General features: G+C 40.4%; 1 protein-coding gene across 5 annotated transcripts in view; it reads left to right on the forward strand.

Annotated features, from left to right (window-relative positions):
* The first annotated feature begins 596 nt into the window (after nucleotides 1–596).
* Nucleotides 597–17,863, forward strand: part of LOC134343597 (polypeptide N-acetylgalactosaminyltransferase 15-like) — a 68,595-nt gene continuing 51,328 nt past the window's right edge. For all 5 annotated transcript variants that reach the window (XM_063042356.1, XM_063042357.1, XM_063042359.1 and 2 more), the window contains exons 1-3: nucleotides 597–1,399; nucleotides 5,391–5,557; nucleotides 7,743–7,947. In XM_063042356.1, the coding sequence (XP_062898426.1) occupies nucleotides 909–1,399; nucleotides 5,391–5,557; nucleotides 7,743–7,947 (863 nt within the window). In that variant the 5' untranslated portion in view covers nucleotides 597–908. The remainder of the gene's footprint in view (nucleotides 1,400–5,390; nucleotides 5,558–7,742; nucleotides 7,948–17,863) is intronic.

Raw genomic sequence — 17,863 nt, forward strand, 5'->3', positions numbered from 1 at the left:
GTACCACGACCTCTGGCTGTTCACCCTCCCACTGCAGGATATCTTGGACGCGATCTGAAGCATCCCGGATCCTGGCACCCGAAAGGCAAACTACCATTCGCGTTTCTTTCCTGCGTCCACAGAAACGCCTGTCTGACCCTCTAACTATAGAGTCCCCTATCCCTGCCCCCATCCTCTTCCTTTCCCTACCCTTCTGAGCCAAAGGGCCTGACTCTGTGCCAGAGGCACGGCCACTGTTGCTTCCCCCAGGTAGGCTGTTCCCCCCACCCCCCGCCATCAGTACTCAAACAGGAATACTTATTGTCAAGGCGTACAGCCACAGGGGTACTCTCTAGTACCTGACTCTTCATCTTCCCCCTCCTGACTGTGACCCACTTGTCTGTTTCCTGTGGCCCCGGTGTGACCACTTTCTATCACCCCCTCGCTCTCCCTGACCAAGCGAAGGTCATCGAGCTGCGTTTCCAGTTCCCTAACTCGGTCCCTTAGGAGCTGCATATTATTTTCACTAATATCTTTAAATAAAACCTGCCATTTTTGTTTTCTTCCGATGAGCCAATTCAGAATTATAACAGATTTCCCATTAAAACAAAGTCGGATCTGCAACTGCATATGATCCATTGGTGCTCCCCTGGGCGGCGGTGTCGTGGACACTAGGACCCGGAGCGCCGCCTTGCCGGAGAGCAGCGGCGGTGTCGGTGCATCTGCTGCTCAGACCAGCGAGGATATGAGGAACCGAGTTGACAACCCGGGATCACGCGCGTTGCGGGCGCGGCACGAAGGGCGCTGTACGATTCCGAGCCGGAGCCGTGCCTACCTTCCTGCCAGCTAGTGTGTCCGCTGACGGACCGGGCGCACCTGCATTCCCGACGGCTCCGACCAGAGCTGGCGAGGGAGTCGAAGATGAGGAGATGTCCCCGGGGAGATGCCGCTGGCTGAGACGTGCGGGCTGGCAGTTGCCTCGCAACATGTGCGGCAAGCGGCGGGGCTGCTGCCCGACCCTCGCCCTACTCTGGATGCCACTGGCCTTAGTGCTACTGTTGGCCGTGTTGTGGCTCGACCCGTTGCCTGGACAGCACCGACAGGAGGGCACGGTGGCGGTCAGCGGGCCGCCGGGTCGGGCACTGCCTCCCCCCGAGCCGTTCGCCGAGGACAAGGTGATGGTGGCGGCGGAGGGGCCGGCTAGCTCCCGGACTGGGGAATGGAGGAGTGGGAAGAGGAAAAAGAGGGTGTACCGGCTGGTGAGGGCAGGTAAACGAGGACGGTGGGGAGCGGCCGCCTCGCAGCCCGGACGGCGCGCCGGACGTCTCCCGACACTCGAGCGGCGCATGAGAGGCTTCAACGAGGTTGTCAGCGAGCGGATCTCCCTGCACCGGAGACCACCCGAGGTACGCGACCCTTTGTAAGTACAGGTGCTTCTCTTCTCACTCGAAAACGCCGCTGCCCACCCGCTAGAGGATGCAGACATGCCCTCGATAGGGTACCTGGTCAGAGGGACATAATCAGGTCACCCACACGACACAGCTGTGCAGAGGGCACCTCGTGTGTCAACCCATGCTCGGGGAACTCTGGAAAGAGGTTGTAGTCAGAATTTTCAAACTCTTCCCAGTCGGTGAAAGCATTGTTGTATTTTACTGCTACGGAATTACATTCGCATTAAAGTACATAGAGCATTTTACATTCAAATTCACAACGTTTACTATGCGATCGGTTATTTTTGCCCGCAATCCTTACAAAGCAGGGGCTACTTCTTTCAGTCAAAGGGTGTTTTTCTGCAGCAAACAAGATGCAATATTTTTGGGAGATTGTGATGTAAATCACAGCGGCAACAGAATTGGGAAAACTTTTAATCCTGCTGCAGAATTGAGATTTTCAGTGTCTGCGTGGGTTGAGGTGGAATCTCAATTCTTGAACGGTGGGTGCAACCAAACTATATAAACAGGAATGAAATTTTTTAATATAAACAGGAATGAAAAGTCCGTAAAGATTCAGCCGGTCGAGCAGCAACCGTGAAAAGATTTTTGTTTCAAGTCGGAGATCCGTCATTTGAACGGACCAGTCCGGAAACTCGAACGACGACGAAGGTCGCTCCCGAGGAAGAAGAAAGCTTCTTCTCCTTGACAGAAGAAACTTTTGGCGGAACTCTTTAGAATCACTGAACTAACGAACTCAAACAACGTGGGAAGTTCGTTCATTTAGTGTTGCGGCAGGATGCTTCCATTAGTGTACCTCTCATAGTATACCAGCGTTGGTTAAAAATTGGATGCAAAAATAGAAACTGAATTTTAAAGATAGCACAGAGAAAATTATAAAAGGGGTATGTCAAAATTAGACTTAAATGTATGCATTTCATCGCGAAAATAATGTTTGTATTTCATTACTGATTTCAAAGTCTTCAGTATCAGTATTAACATGTTTCAAGAGCGTAACAATAAAATATACTTTTTATTTAATTGAAAAATCGTTCATTTGGAATTTGCATAGCGAGAGTAAATTGATGGCTGCGGAGAATGTTGGTTAAAAGTGGATTTACACACGGCACAACTAATGCTGGCTGTGAACTACGTACTTCATTTCATTGCTTGTGTTAAAATACATTTGGAATAATCCTCAGTGTGAAGCACATTCAAATTAATCACGCCACAAATAAAAGCATATTTGACATGTAGGGGCGCTCGAATGGGTCCCAGCTATGCCCGCCTTTTCGTCGGCTAGGTGGAACAGTCAATGTTCCAAGCCTTCACCGGCATCGCTCCTCAACTCTTCCTGCACTACACCGACCACTGCATTGGTGCTGCTTCCTGCACCCATGCTGAGCTCATCGACTTCATCAACTTCGCCTCCAACTTCTACCCTTGCCTCAGATTTACCTGGTCCACTTCCGATACCTCTCTCCTCTTTCTCGAACTCTCTGTCTCCATCTTTGGAGACAGTCTGTCTACTGATATCGTTTATAAGCCCACCGACTCTCACAGCTATCACATGCTAGTCTGTTGGGGTCGTCGACCGTATCTGGTGTTCCCGGTGTGGCCGCCTGTATATCGGTGAGACCCGAAGTAGGTTGGGAGACCGCATCGACGAACAACTTCGCTCTGCCCGCCACAAAAAGCGGGATCTCCCGGTGACCACTCATTTCAATTCTACTTTCCATTCCGACCTGTTAGAGGAGCAATACCTTATATTCTGTCGGGGTAGCCTCTAACCTGATGGCGTAAACATGGATTTCTCAAACTTCTGGTAAAGATCCCCTCCTTCACCATTCCCCCATTCCCGTTTCCCTTTCCCACCTCATCTCCTTACCTGTTCGTCCCCTCCCTCTGGTGCTCCTCCCCCTTCCCTTTTCTTCCATGGCCTTCAACCCTCAGCTATCAGATTCCCCCTCCTTCAGCCCTGTATCTCTTTCACCAATCAACTTCCCAGCTCTTTACTTTACCCCTCCCCTCACCCAGTTTCACCTATCACCTACCATCTTGTACTTCCTTCTCCCCTCCCCCCACCTTCTTACTCTGACCTCCCCTTCCTTTCCAGTCCTGATGAAGGGTCTCAGCTGGAGATGTGGACTATTTACTCTTTTCCATAGATGCTGCCTGACCTGCTGCATTTTGTTTGGATTTCCAGCATCTGCAAGTTTTCTTGTGTTCAGCACATTTAACATTCCTGATTATTTCAAAAATAAATACTATTTTGCACCATTCTTGTTTTTCATGTCATTTTCTGTTGTGGTTCTGATCCAAAATTTAGATGAAGTTGTATTATTTGATACTTGAAATAATCAGGTCTGATCCCTGTTATAAATGACTGCTGAAGTCTCAGCTCTACATTCAACCGGTCAGTTTTCATAGGGTAATATCAGCCAAAGACCAATTGAAATCAACAGAATGGAGAATAGAAATTCATCTTTCTAGGGATGCTAACATTTTGCTGAGACAAATCAAGGAAAGATTTATATAATGTTCTAAGATCACATGCCATTTTGAACATGTCCTTTAGGATTCCATGCACAATGCATATTGTCAACTTTGAATTTTAAGAATTATAAGGGATAGCTAGACTATGGTCAATTATTCTTATTCTAAATATCTTATTTTGCCACAGTTTTATAAAAACATTTAGTAAGCACCGGTGCCATTTGAAACATAAACTATTATCAACTGGCTAATGCAGATGGCCCAATCAATTATACAGTTTCCTTGGGTTGAGCAGTTCTTCAATGGTTCTCAAAACCAGCCTGAAATTGAGGTCTTTCTTGAAACTGAAATCTTTCATGGACAAATAGGAGGCCTCTCTGATGGCTTTGACACCAAGGGATGTCAAAAACCACTTTGCTGCTAAAAAAAAATTGATAGTAAATATTTCTCCTCAGTAATAAGCTCTTTTCTCCTGTAAGATGAAGGCACAGTTTGAATAAAAAATATTATTCATTCCAAAGTTCCACTCTCTTCAACCCATGAACATTGTGAAACTATTAAATTGCACTAGACGTGGTCACCTATCAAACTGGCATAACAATATTTAGTAGTGAGAGGTGATAGTTTTGTTTTACAAGTCTTCAGGTTACTTTGTGATACCGTCTGTTGTGAATCTATATGATCTGAGTAGCTGACAAAATGAATCTATATAATGTAAATTATAACTGAAAATAAATCAAATAGTCTAGAGTAATTGTGCCCTCAGTTATCTCTTCCTCACATTTTGTTCCAGTCCGCATATTATTTTCTACAAGTGCAGCCTCACAAAATTTTGTATACAGTATTATTAGTACCCCGATAGAATAATGCATCATCACTAATTTCCAGGAATCCAAATTAATGAAATACAATTTGCAGACTATAAATCAGGTTACATGGATAGTTGATATTTTATCAGAACAACAAAGTGCTCACTATTGAGCTGCTCCTTTGTGCAACAATATTTGAAAGATCTGCAATTGATTTAAGTGCAATAAAAACTCTGTTATACATGGAAATTAAAACAATCATAATTTAATCAGTTCTTAGTCATATAAATGTTCTTAAAGGAGAATATTTTTGGTAATTTTTTCTGTAGAAATGGTAAAAGCTGGACAATAATAGTCATTATTTAAGTGGCTTGCACCTGAGCTTTAAACTTACTGAAGCCTGTGGATTCCAAGCACAATAAAAAGAGAAATCATTAAAAATAGAATGATGCAAGGTAAGTTAACCATGATAAAGGACAGAACTAGACACCTTAATTTATAGTTTTGCAATGGTTACCCAGCCACCGAGATTTAACTGTCCTAAAACAAACAACAGAAGATCCATGTTCGGCTACTAATCATGTTTGTTTCCAGTATGAAGACCCAGTCAGTGAGTTGTGCTGTGTTGGTGTGAGCTAACTGGACTGAGCTGACTCTCTCATTACTTTGTATGTAGATGCCTACAGCAGGAATACAGTCAGAATCTGCCAAGTGCCAGCATCATAATTTGCTTTCACAATGAGGCCTGGTCCACGCTTCTAAGAACAGTGAACAGTGTTATGGACACAGTCCCAAAAGAAATTCTGAAGGAGATCATTTTAGTGGACGACCTCAGTAACCAAGGTAATTCTTTCAAAGGGAAGTGCAATAGATAGCAAAATGGGTGTTTATGTGACAGTGAGAGAAAAAAGAAAAATACTATTACACTCTTAATACTGAGCAGGAGCCTGGGCAATCAATTGAAAATGGTGTCCCATCCAAGTGGACCAGTGGCTTCCTGGTGAGCATTATCACCATTGGCTGGGGAAAGGGGGAAGTGGAGCAGGACTATTTTTCCACCCTTCTTATGCCTAGACATTTTAAGCTTTTATTATTGAAGGAATTGTTCTGGTATGTACTCTTCACCAACACAAATAATGGTCACAGCATGGGAAGAGGCCATTTGGTCCAAGTCCATATCAGCTTTATGTGAAAGCTCTTCAGCTAACCCCACTCTCTTGCCTTTCCCGACTCTGCAGACATTTTCTTTTGAGATACTAATGGCAACTTTTTAAAAAAATCATTGCCAATTTACATGTGATTGGTCAGATCCAAGCAAGATCCAAGTCACAAAATTGTAAAGATATAGTCATACTTACAAATAATTAATGTTAATTCAAGAACTCCTTGAAATAAAAGTATTTTAAAATATACTTTAACGAAAAACAGAATACCTTTCCTCCACTCTTTCATTTCCCCTTTTACTCCACTCACATTCTTACTTCTGTCATGAAAAAAGAAAACTGCTTTATTGTGACTGGATTTACTCTTTGTTATACAACATCTAACTGACTGTTTTGATGGCCAATTAGGTGGAATGAGCCACAGGATACTTGCATGCATGTTAAGAGATCTTGGTTATTCATGCCTGTGTGATTTTGTGACTCTAGACTGAAATTATGATTTTCAATAAAGCTGTAAAAGGTAATCATACTAAAATTCCACAAAATATGAGCACACATAACGGAGGACATGTGGGTATCAGTACAGTAAAGGTACAATGTATAAGCTTTTCTCCACATTCATATTTTTGGAGAATAGGGTAAATTCAGAAATCCTGCTTGTAAATCGCTGTCTGACTTTGATATGTAAAATTCCTTAAATATCAATTTCCATGAATTCTTCCATAATCTTTGCTTTAATGTCACAGATTTAATAACTTTTAAAATGTGTTCTATTCTTTTCCTTAAGTGTTCAATCATTTTGGCACGATGCTCAGTCACCTTATTGAAAGGTGTGGTGGCTGATTTGAGCTAAAGCCCTATCCCCTCCCCACAATCCATCCTCCAAAGGGTGAAATAATTACAATTTAGATTGCCCACTAAAACAGAGTCTGGTCAACCAGTGTATGTGAGCATTTAAGATCATAAAGTACTATTCAAAGTAGTGCAGTTCTGTGGGCAATATTCTCTCTTAATCAATATTGGCAAATTATAGATTGGTAATTTGTCTGGTCAGGCAGAGAAGCTGTTGAGGGAATCAATTAATCTTTAGATGTATGTTATGAAGCTAAACACTTAATTCTTGTTCTGTAAGTTTCATGCTGTATCTCAATTGAAAATTATACAGTATATGAAAATGAAATGCAAAAACATTTTTGTCAAAGTGCCAATTATGCTGTGATCAGATCTGTGATATAGAATCCTGCTACCATTGAATTCAGTAATATGCTCACATTTTATATTATTTATAATATAAAGTGTTTACAAACAATGCATTCTACTTTTGCACTGATATTTTTTTTCTGAGTATCACAACTGTATTACAGAAGCACAGATCTGTACGAAGTGCTATTATAGCAGTATGCTAACCAAACTGTACCATATCTTGTCCTGTCTTTGGAAAATGACGCTTCCCAAAAGCAATATTTTTGCTTTGTTTCCCATGAACACTCTTGCAGATGCTTCGATTGACAGAATGAATCTTTACAACCTAGAATTCTGCCTACTGACAGCAGTCGGGAGGAAAGGTTTAATGTCAGAACTCAGCTGCAGTTGTTCTTCCATACTGCAAAAAGCTACCCTGTTCCTAGAAAAGGCCAGGCAGAGCTCATATAAAACAGATTACATATAGTCTGTAGGAGAAATAAGGTTTGGGGAATATTTATTGCATCTTCAATTATTCAGTTGGGTAATTGATCAGGATTAAGTTACTCCCTTCCCAATAGAGATGTAAATAATTCTACCTTTAACACATTGAAAAAAAATAAAGAGAAATGGCATTTTATCAAAAACTGAGTGGAACTGTGATTTATTTCTCCTATACACAGGGCACCTGAAGGCAGCTTTGAGTGAATATATTTCTAAGTTGGATGGTGTCAGGTTGATTCGCAGCAATAGAAGATTGGGAGTGATCAGAGGTCGTATGCTTGGTGCTGCACGGGCAACAGGGGATGTCTTGATTTTCATGGACTCCCATTGCGAGTGTCACAATGGCTGGCTCGAACCTCTCCTGGATAGAATAGCTTTCGACAGGTATGGTTGGTGAGCTCTCAATTTTAATGTTTGACCAAATAAGACTGGAAATAATGTTCCTTTAATTGGATGTGATAAATATCATACATAAGTGTGGGCTGGATATTTCTCTAGTTTATTACACATTATAAAATTAGTATTTCACTTTAGTATTAGTACTTAGTATTTAATTGATTAGAATGTTACCAACCATCAGTTGTCAAACTTGAACATAGTTTAGCTGGTGCTGCAATGCCAGCGCTACAACAATTGGTTGTGTTAAGCTTGAGTTAAGAAGGGGCAAACAATTAAATTGCAATTCTCGCTTCTGACCTCTGTCCCATATGGCTTGCACACATTTGCTTGTCAGTTCAGACAAGATTGTACCCAGCTGAGACACTCCATGGAGTAATTTGTCTTTTCGGTTATGGGTATTCCATTCTGCCAATTCACTACATGAGTGCCAAAGGTTAAAATGAGCCCTCATTATCTGCAAAGCTTGCTTACAGAGAGTGGTCACTTGGGAATTGTATTAAGGATCCACTGACATTTTTGCAAAATGTTTCGCATATCACATACATTCATCAAAGTTCAACGTATATTTATTATCAAAGTATGTATACCATATACAACCTTGAGCTTAATCTTCTTATAGGCAGCCACAGAACAAAGAAACCCAGTAGAACCCATCAAACACCCAATGTACAGAAAAAAAAAATCAAATTGAGCAAATAATAAAAGGAATCCAGAACTGAAGTTCACAAAAGTGTGTCCACAGCCGTAAAACCAGTCACGGCTGATCCAGGAGCCCGTTAATTACAGGTCACAGCCTTAGTTCAGCCCAGAGACGAGTAATCCTTACGAGCAGCAAGCTGAACTCCAGCCCATCCCTCTTCTCTGGCCCCGGCACCCTGACCTTTTCAATCTTGTCCAGCGTTTAAATTGGCCAAACAGCGGACTTCGATATGCTCTCAGGTCCAGGCCCCACTGCCTCAATTCAGCCCACATCTGGTCCTTCCAATCTGGCGCAGTGCTTAAATTGGATGAACAGCGCTCATTCCCTGCTCTCAGGCCCAAGGCCCACTGCCTTGATTTGGCTCATACACGCCACACCACAGCCATTCTGCACCATTGAGACTTCAGTTCACACCGCAACAATGCCAGGTTGTACAGACCGTTCAATAGCTCAGCTCTGGAGGGGAGGTTACAGGCTATTGATTGCAGTGGTTATTTACCAGAAAAAATGTGATTAATAATGTAGCTCATAGTTTTGTTTGCTGCCAGCAAGCCATCCCTGTGTTTCGGTGGCACCATCTTAAACTGGAAGATAGATGAAGAGTGTGGAAAAGAACTGGGATGAACTTCTTCTGTTACATCAAAAACAGTAATTTGGAGGCAAAATAGTTGCTTCTCTGCTCATGAAGCTTTCCATGAGCACGTATTGGGACACTGCCAATTTTGAACACGTGTGATTTTTTTCCATCCAGTACAATTAATGGATAAGAAATATTGAACTGTAAGTGCACAGTTTTACAATATGTCTTCCTGTCATGCACATGAAAAGCTGAAATTGAATTACTACCTTGTTGTATTAGTTGCATTACATCTTGCTGGCAAGAGTCAGCTTGCAGAAGTTGCTCTGGAAATACACTGCTCCTAACAAATCTCAGAAGCTACCAACACATCACACAAGGGCAATGAGCATAAGATAGGAACTGATGACCAAGTTCAAGAGTGAAAAGGCACCTGGAACTTTTTTTAAATCATGAGTTAAATGCTCTGCCAACTCTGCAGTCGATACTAATAGCTTAGCCCATGTTTCAGGTTATTGTAAAAACTGAGTCCACACTAAATGTGAAGTGACATTGTCTCACATGTGAATCAATATTTTTAGATTTCATCAATTGTAAAACAACAGCTTTTAGCTGAAATCCTACTATGCATTAAATATATTTATCTGATACATGTACTCTGACTTTCGTGTTCTGGTTCCTTCAATGCTTCCACTTTTCAAATATTCAAATGATTGACAATTCGAATGACACCAAACACTGGGCAGTCCCAGGCTGTGCATGCTTCAGACATGTAATATCAGGGTTCTCAAACAGTAGCTAGAATCACTTCCAGAGATGGCTAAACTTAAAGAGTATAAGCCATGACCATTCTCTTTTGGATAAAATTCTATAGAATAGTAGAAGCTTTAATAAAGTATTACTTATTACCCTGTTTGATATTGAGGATAAAGTGGCAAGACTGAAGGTATTCCTTTTTTCCTAAATGGTGGACTCAAGATGGTGCCAAGCTGCGACCTCTGAAGGAAGTTAGGGGTCAGGTTATGGTTTTAGGGACTGGGGTGTGGGGAATTAGAAGAATGAGAGGACAGCCAGGAGACTTGAGTCTTAAGTATCCACTCTGCATTCGAAGGGCAAGCAATGTGGATATAAGACATCTGTGGACCGGGCTGGGACGTCCAGGTAATGGACCAGCATGTACGAAGGCTGGTAGCTTCCCCAGGATCAGTGAGTTGTTGGTGGTTCCTGGAGTTGGAGTTCCTGGAGTGGCAGGAGGAACAAGATCCTATGACTTCACCCCCCACCTCCGGTTTGCAAACCAGTGAGACCTGAGTTCAAGGCCTAGTTTTCGGCGTCCCGTTATTGGCAAGTGTTTGACGATCGATGATCGGCGGGCCCTGTGTGCCAAGGATCAAGGATCAAGGCCCGAGGGTCGAGTCAGCAATCTGGAAGTTGAGGCCCTTTGGCTGGAGCCACAGGTTTGCAAATCTTTGTGAGTCCACTGGAGTAGTCGAAGGCCTAATGTCTGCATGCCTGTGTCTGAATCCGAGTCCAGTGGAGGCCAAATAATACAGACACTTGGGGTTAGAGGACTGTGATTGCATGGGTTGGAGGGAGGAATGGGACTTGTTAGCTGTTGTTGTATTGCATGTTGTGTTCTGTGATGTTCTGCTGAGCATTATGGACATGTAATGTTGGCATGAATGTGTGGAGACACTTGCAGGCTGCCTCAGCACACCCTTGTGTATGTTGGTTGTTAACACAATTGAAACATTTCACTGTCTGTTTCAATGTACATGTGGCAAATAAACTTGAATCGTGAGAAGTGGTAGGCTGCAGTATTTAATTAATGCAGTTCTGTGAAATTTGATTGCATAGAACTAATCCAGTTAATGTGCACGAGATGAAAGAACTGTTTGTACTTTCTGACCCTGGGAGTTGCATTATTTTAAACCATAATGGTTTAAACTGGATTTGATCTTCCTCTGGGTTTACAGAAAGGACCATCCTGAATCAATTCTTGCTCTGGAAGATCAAACTGATTAAAATTAGGTGATCAACCTGAGTGCAGAGTCTTCAGTCTTAATATTTGGTTCTGACCACAGGAGATTACTTTTGTCTGTTATTAATGTGCAAGTGTCCATTACCCAACATGACCAATGAGAGAAAAAACAAGATTTCAGCATATGCAATGAGATTTTCAAAAATACCTACCACTAAAGGGATCCAGACAAATCTTACTTTCTTTGTGTACCCCTGCTTTTGGTGCAGGTTGAGATCTTCACTTCTGCAAGGCCTCTTCTGCAACCACTTTTCAGTAACATTTGGTGGTAATTTTGCTGCAGCAGAGCATTTGTTGGCTCACGTTGCTGGCACCATTCATTCGGTTTGTAGGCTGACAGAATTTGGCTGACTTCTGTATGACCATAATCCTCAGAAGCCCCATAGATAATCTTTGGTGCATGTCCTGTAGACTGAAGAACATGTCTGTTTGGCCTGCATAAATAAAGAGGTGTGTGGCAACCATGTAAAATTAATGTCACTAGATTAATTTTAAAAGAATTTGTACCTCTGCACCTCAACTTTTCTTCCACCTGATTTGCTGGGAATTCCAGAGTCGTGGACACTGTGTGATTCACTTGAATCCTGCATTAAAACAACATTTTTAGGATCTATATAGAATGCACAACATTTATTCGCAACTATTTTCTAATCACAGTTTCACCATCCTTTCAAGTCTGCTTAAAATGTTTCCATCTGACAAGTGTCAAGATTTCACCAGCACACGGTGATGAAATATGTTTAACTATCTAAGAGAATGAAATGTGGCCTTTTGGATTCAATTTGAAATAGAAAGAAAATCATACATCTCTAATCCAATAGGAATTCTTTGGCTAGATTTTCAAAGAAAGTTCAGCTGAATACAAGTATAAGCCTACACTGACATTTTTGAAGGCTTGGTAACTTTTAGAGACATTCTCCAGAATTGGAAAGCAGCTGATGTAACTCGGTTATTCAAAGTGGGATATGGAAACCTGTAGTCATTTGAGTTAACATCTGCTGTTGGAGAAATCTTTGAAACTATCTTGAAATCTGATTGGTGAGCATTTGGAAAAGATGAATTAGTTAAGGAATGAGAAAGAGAAATAGCTTCGAGTTCTGTTGATATCACACATGAAATTCTATTGATATCACACATGAACTGGCACATCTGCTAACAAAGATGGTATCAGAAATGTGCAATTGTCACTCTGGTAAAAGATCCAGAATGCGACCCCAGATCAGCATCTGAACTAGATCTTCAAGCACTAATGTGGGCAGTTTCACCAAGGAAAAGCTTTGGTGTAATAGAGAACAGTGTACTCTAGCATTAAAAGTTTAGGTTTAAAATCTAATCAAAAAGCCATGAAGGACAGAGGATGGTTCTGGTTGTTAACAAAGGAGACTCATTGAAATCTGCTGATGTCCAAATACTGGATTTCTACAAACTGAAATCCAGTAGACGATATACAGTCTAATAGTATGAAAAATGTTGTGGTTTTATAATACAGTTTCAAATTTCCTTAAGATGACACGCAGACCCTCACAGTTGTGTGTAGTGCTGGTTACTGCATCTTGCGTGAAAGGTGTGTTTTCACTGAGAAGGGTATAGAAGAGATTTAATAGGATTTTGCCAGACTAGAAGATATGAACTATGAGGGAAACATTGACTAAGCAAGTGCTGTTTTTGTTAGAGGCTGAAGGAAAGCTGAATTGAATTATATAAAATTGAGAGAGTAGCACTTATTTCTCTTAGCAAAGAGAATGGATTTAGAGTAATGATGGAAGAATTTGAGGGGAAGTGAGCTTTGTTTCAATTGGGAGGATAATCAGAGTCTGGCACTCATCCATTTCAAAAGTACTTGTGTATTTGAGGAGCTGTGTATTGCTGAGGTACAGATCAAGTGATGGAAAGTAGGATTAAGCTAGTTAACACAAACACGAGAAATTCTGCAGATGCTGGAAATCCAAAGCAACACACACAAAATGCTGGAGGAGCTCAGGCCAGGCAGCATCTATGGAAAAGAGTAAACAGTTGGTTTTGGACTGAGATCCTTCATCACCTGCATGGGCTAATGAGTTCCTCCAGCATTTGTGTGTGTTGCTTAAGCTGGATAACTGTTTTAACTAGTATGGACGCAAGGGGTCAAATGGCCTCTGCTTGTATTTTAAACTCTTCACAATTCTGAAATTTGCAAACTGTTTACCCGTCACAGTGCAGTTAATAATTTTGATCCCCAACCCCTTTTCCTGTTCTTTAGGTACAAACAGATAGTTTATTTAAGCACTTGCAGAAAAAAATCCTGTCAATTATTGCCCATCTGACAATAATCATCGGAGAGAAACCAAACAAAATGATGAGCAAAAACCGTGAAATGCTGGTCAGAGTCACTGCAGAGAACTGACAGCAAAAGGACAATGCTGGAAATGCTTAGAGTATCACTCAGTGGCTCATAGTAGAGAAAAAAAACGCAGCAGAAATCACCAGTTCTGACATAAGCCAGCAAAGTCAGTTGCAAACAAAATTTGAACTTGCATTAAGCCTTTAAATGCAGACATGTGCCTAGACATAAGATGAGTTTCTCCGAAATTTGGTTTGGGCCACATTAAAACAGTACAGGAGACAACAGGGTCATTGGAACAGTATGGAAGATGCATAGTTTCAGTCAGTCTTCTGACATATGATTTCAAACAACTCAATCAAATCATCTCTTAATTTCCTATACAATCAAGTTTCCGTAATAAACATTCATCAAATTAGCCCACTGATATTATGTGTTCGGCAATATCAACAGCAAAATGAAGTGTTCTTCACAGAACAGAAAACATGGCAGAGCAAAAACATTACCTGTGTAGTAAACATGTACTTCAGATACCTGCAGTTTTTGTAAATTGTGCTCTTGCTACTTCTGGTTGCAAAACAGTGAATGCTCTTATTTGAAGCAAATAAATGAACATAACCAAGTCCTTAGTGATAATCAGATAGTAAAATGAAGTAGTTTATCAGAAAGATTTGGATTTAAAATAAAGATGAGTAGTCATTTAAGCATTACTTGTCGTTAAAATTACTAGAATATTTTACTTTTGGTCTGATCTGAATTTGAAAGTAATTACAAGTTGAAAAGCAGTAAAAGGACATGATTGTTTCAATAAAGATATATTTTAAACATAGTTGTCTGCTGTTGGAGTAAGTTATTCATTGTCTGCAGTATGGTTATTTCAGAAAGAGCATTTTGCTCTTGGTGCCTTTCTCCCTGTGATAGTTACATAAGGATTAATATAAAATCTTTAATTTTCACCTGAAGGTTTTGGTACTGAATTTCAAATAATGCCTGCTTTTCTTGTCTGTGTTCTAACAAGTTAACTTTGCCCCTAAACTTACCCATTGACAATGAATATAAGAGAACATTTTGAGTCTGAGCACAATTGTGAAAGGTTATTGGAACGCTGAGAACAGCATACATTTGAAATCATCCACCTAATGAGGCTTAGTGTAGAATTGTAAACATCTTGTTTTAAGGTTCACCTGAAATATTTTTCTTACACTATATACTGAAAAGGTTAACAATTTCAAATGAATAGGGTAACCATTTTAAAACAGGTCAACATTTCCTCTCAAGTAGTACTAGGGATGAAATTGCAGATGAATGTAACTAAGCACCTGATGTCTGTCCGTATGAGCTTTTTCTCAGCGTGCTTTCAGAACACTGCCTTTTAAAGCCACATATCTGTGCAGAATGTAAAATCATACACACTCATTCTTCAGTTATTAAAAAAAGGCTTAGAATTACATTCCTACTGTGTCAATATTACGTTTCCATTTTCCTCACCAGCTGTACTTCTATTTTTTGTGAGTAAACATGTCAATTCTTGTGTCAGTTTTATGTCTGAAAAGTAAAGTTGTCTTTATCCAAACTTATCCCATATAGGACTCCTACGAGAAGCGTAGACTTTTATTAAGTCCAAGCATGTTTCTCTACTTATTGCCAGAACAAATTCAACTGGAACTATTTGTACATATTTAGTCATGAAAATGGGTAAAGAGGGGCATGAGGTAAGGAGAGGAGTGGAATATATAATGCTTTGTAAAATAATTCAACTCTCATCCCTTTGTTCACATAAATAAATATTACAACCAGGAATTTTTGATCAATTAAACTGAGAATTTTTATTTGTGAACCACATGCTCCTTTTTCACAGTAGAGAGTCCAGAAAACAAGGAAAATTGTAAAGCATGAAAAACTAAACATTCAAAAAGTGAAATATCAGCAGTTCAAAAATATTCATCCTCCTTTTACTCAGTACTTAGTTGAACCACCTCTAGCAGCTATTACGGCCAGTTGTCTTTTTGGAAAAGTCTGTATTAGTTTTGTAGCCTGTGGAAAATACACATGCAGGACAACAAATACTTTTTCAGGTCTTCAATTCCTTTATCTGTTTTAGATGTTTTAATGCAGAAAGAGGGTATTGAAATAAAAACGATGAAATGAATTTTTAAGAAGAACACAGCTCCTGCTTTTACAATCTCAGTTTAACTTCGGATCACACACCCTTGTTACATATGCAACATGAAAATAACTAAAACAAAATATACAAAACCAATTTTGGTAGTGGCAAATTTAAACTAAACAATGTTGGAATCCCACCAACCCTATACCTTATACACAACATCGAAAATATGAATAAATCATTCTCATCTTAACTAAGAGATATACTCACATTTGGCACACACGTGCTTAACTTCCAAACACACATAGGCTAGATTTTGAAATGCGTTCTCCTCGCTCATGCTACGTGAACACGTACTGCTTAGTGTTGAGGCCAAAAAGTTCCATTTTAGTCTCATTCAACCACAAGACCTTCTTCCACATCTTACAGTATCTTCCTAATGACACTTTGCAAAGTCTTTACCAGCACGGGTATGTTTTTTTAAGCAGTACGTATAGTATAGATCTAATATTGTGCATTAGCCAGAGAACACCATCCCTACTGTAAAGTATGGTGGAGGTAGTATCATGCTGTGGATATGGCTTTTAGCAGCAGGGACTGGAAATCTGGTCAAGATTGATGGGAAGGTGACTGCTGCTACATATAGAGGCACCTGGATAAAAACCTGCTAGCCTCTGTCCAAAAGCTTAAAATGGGGAGGAAGTTCATCTTTCAGCAGGAAACAATCCAAAGCACACTGCCAGAGCAACAATAGTGTGGCTTCAAATGAAGGAAATTAAAGTTCTTGAGTGGGCTAGTCAGAGTTCTGACCTTAACCTGATTGAACATTTCTGGCAAGATCTCAAAAGTAACCACTGTTACTCTCCAACTAACCTGGCACAGCTTGAGCAATTTTTTCAAGGAGAAATGGGCAAATCTTGTTCATCACGTTGTGCAAAGCTAATAGATTCTTATCCAAAAGGACCACTGGCTGTAATAGCTGTGAGAGGTGGTTCAACTGAGTACTGAGCAAAGGAGGATAAATACTTTTGAACTGCTGACATTTCATTTTTTTTATTTTCAGTTTTCCATGTTTTACAATTTTCCCGTTTTTTGGGCTCTTCGATGAAAAGGGGCATGTGATTCACAAATAAAAATTCTCAGTTAAATTTATTAAAATCCCTAGTTGTTATACTCGTTTATATGAACAAAGGATTGGGGGCTGAATAATTTTACAAGGCACTGTAGGTATATTTACATAGCAAATGTAATCACAGCTTTATGTAAAAATATTATTTATGTTTCAGCTATTGAGCAGAATCAAAAAACAGAATAATTATTAGTCTTTAGTCAAGAATGGAAGCACCTAAACTTGGTTTGGACTTCAATGATAATAACTAGTTCTGTAACACTTTTCTGGTGTAGGTACTTTGTTCTTGAGGTTGCCTCCAACTAGGTTTGACCACCACAAGATAAAGATTTGGAAAATGATTTCCTCTTTGCTACTCTCTTTGATACAAATATTGCTCTAGGTACTTTTAATTGCATTTGTATTTCCCTTACCCATAGTCACCATACAGCTCTTGCCTGTGATTATGTGAGTGATATGTGAAAATCGATGTAAAGGCACTTACATACCCACAGTTCTCACACGAGCTCCTTACCCTAATTCGGATGTAAAGTAAGGAGTGATCTTTTCAGTAGACAAAATGTATTAGATCTTACAAGTTATCACTGGTGTTTAGTCAAGGAAAAAAAAGAGCTAGTAAAATCCAATTTTCTTCATATGCATCACCAAAAGCAGAAGACGTAGAGCTCTGCAGTGGAGCACTGTGTTACTGAGACAGTGGAGCACTGTGTTACCGAGACAGTGGAGCACTGTGTTACCGAGACAGTGGAGCACTGTGTTACCGAGACAGTGGAGCATTGTGTTACCACAGTGGAGCACTGTTACTGAAACTCTGCAGCGTTCATTCTGCGGAATTGCCTCTGAGAATCTGGGCCAGATGAGGCGGTGTAGAATCCAAGACTGATTGATTTCAATAGATACTGTTACTAAGTGGGTAGGAGACAAAAGAGAGATACTTCCTATTTGATTGTTTTGGTTAAATAAAATTGGCTTGGGTGTTTTTGGTTAATTATTTAATGTTATTATAAATACTACATTTCTCTAACTG

The sequence above is a fragment of the Mobula hypostoma genome, chromosome 3, assembly GCF_963921235.1.
Source record: "Mobula hypostoma chromosome 3, sMobHyp1.1, whole genome shotgun sequence".
Classification (NCBI taxonomy): domain Eukaryota; kingdom Metazoa; phylum Chordata; class Chondrichthyes; order Myliobatiformes; family Myliobatidae; genus Mobula; species Mobula hypostoma.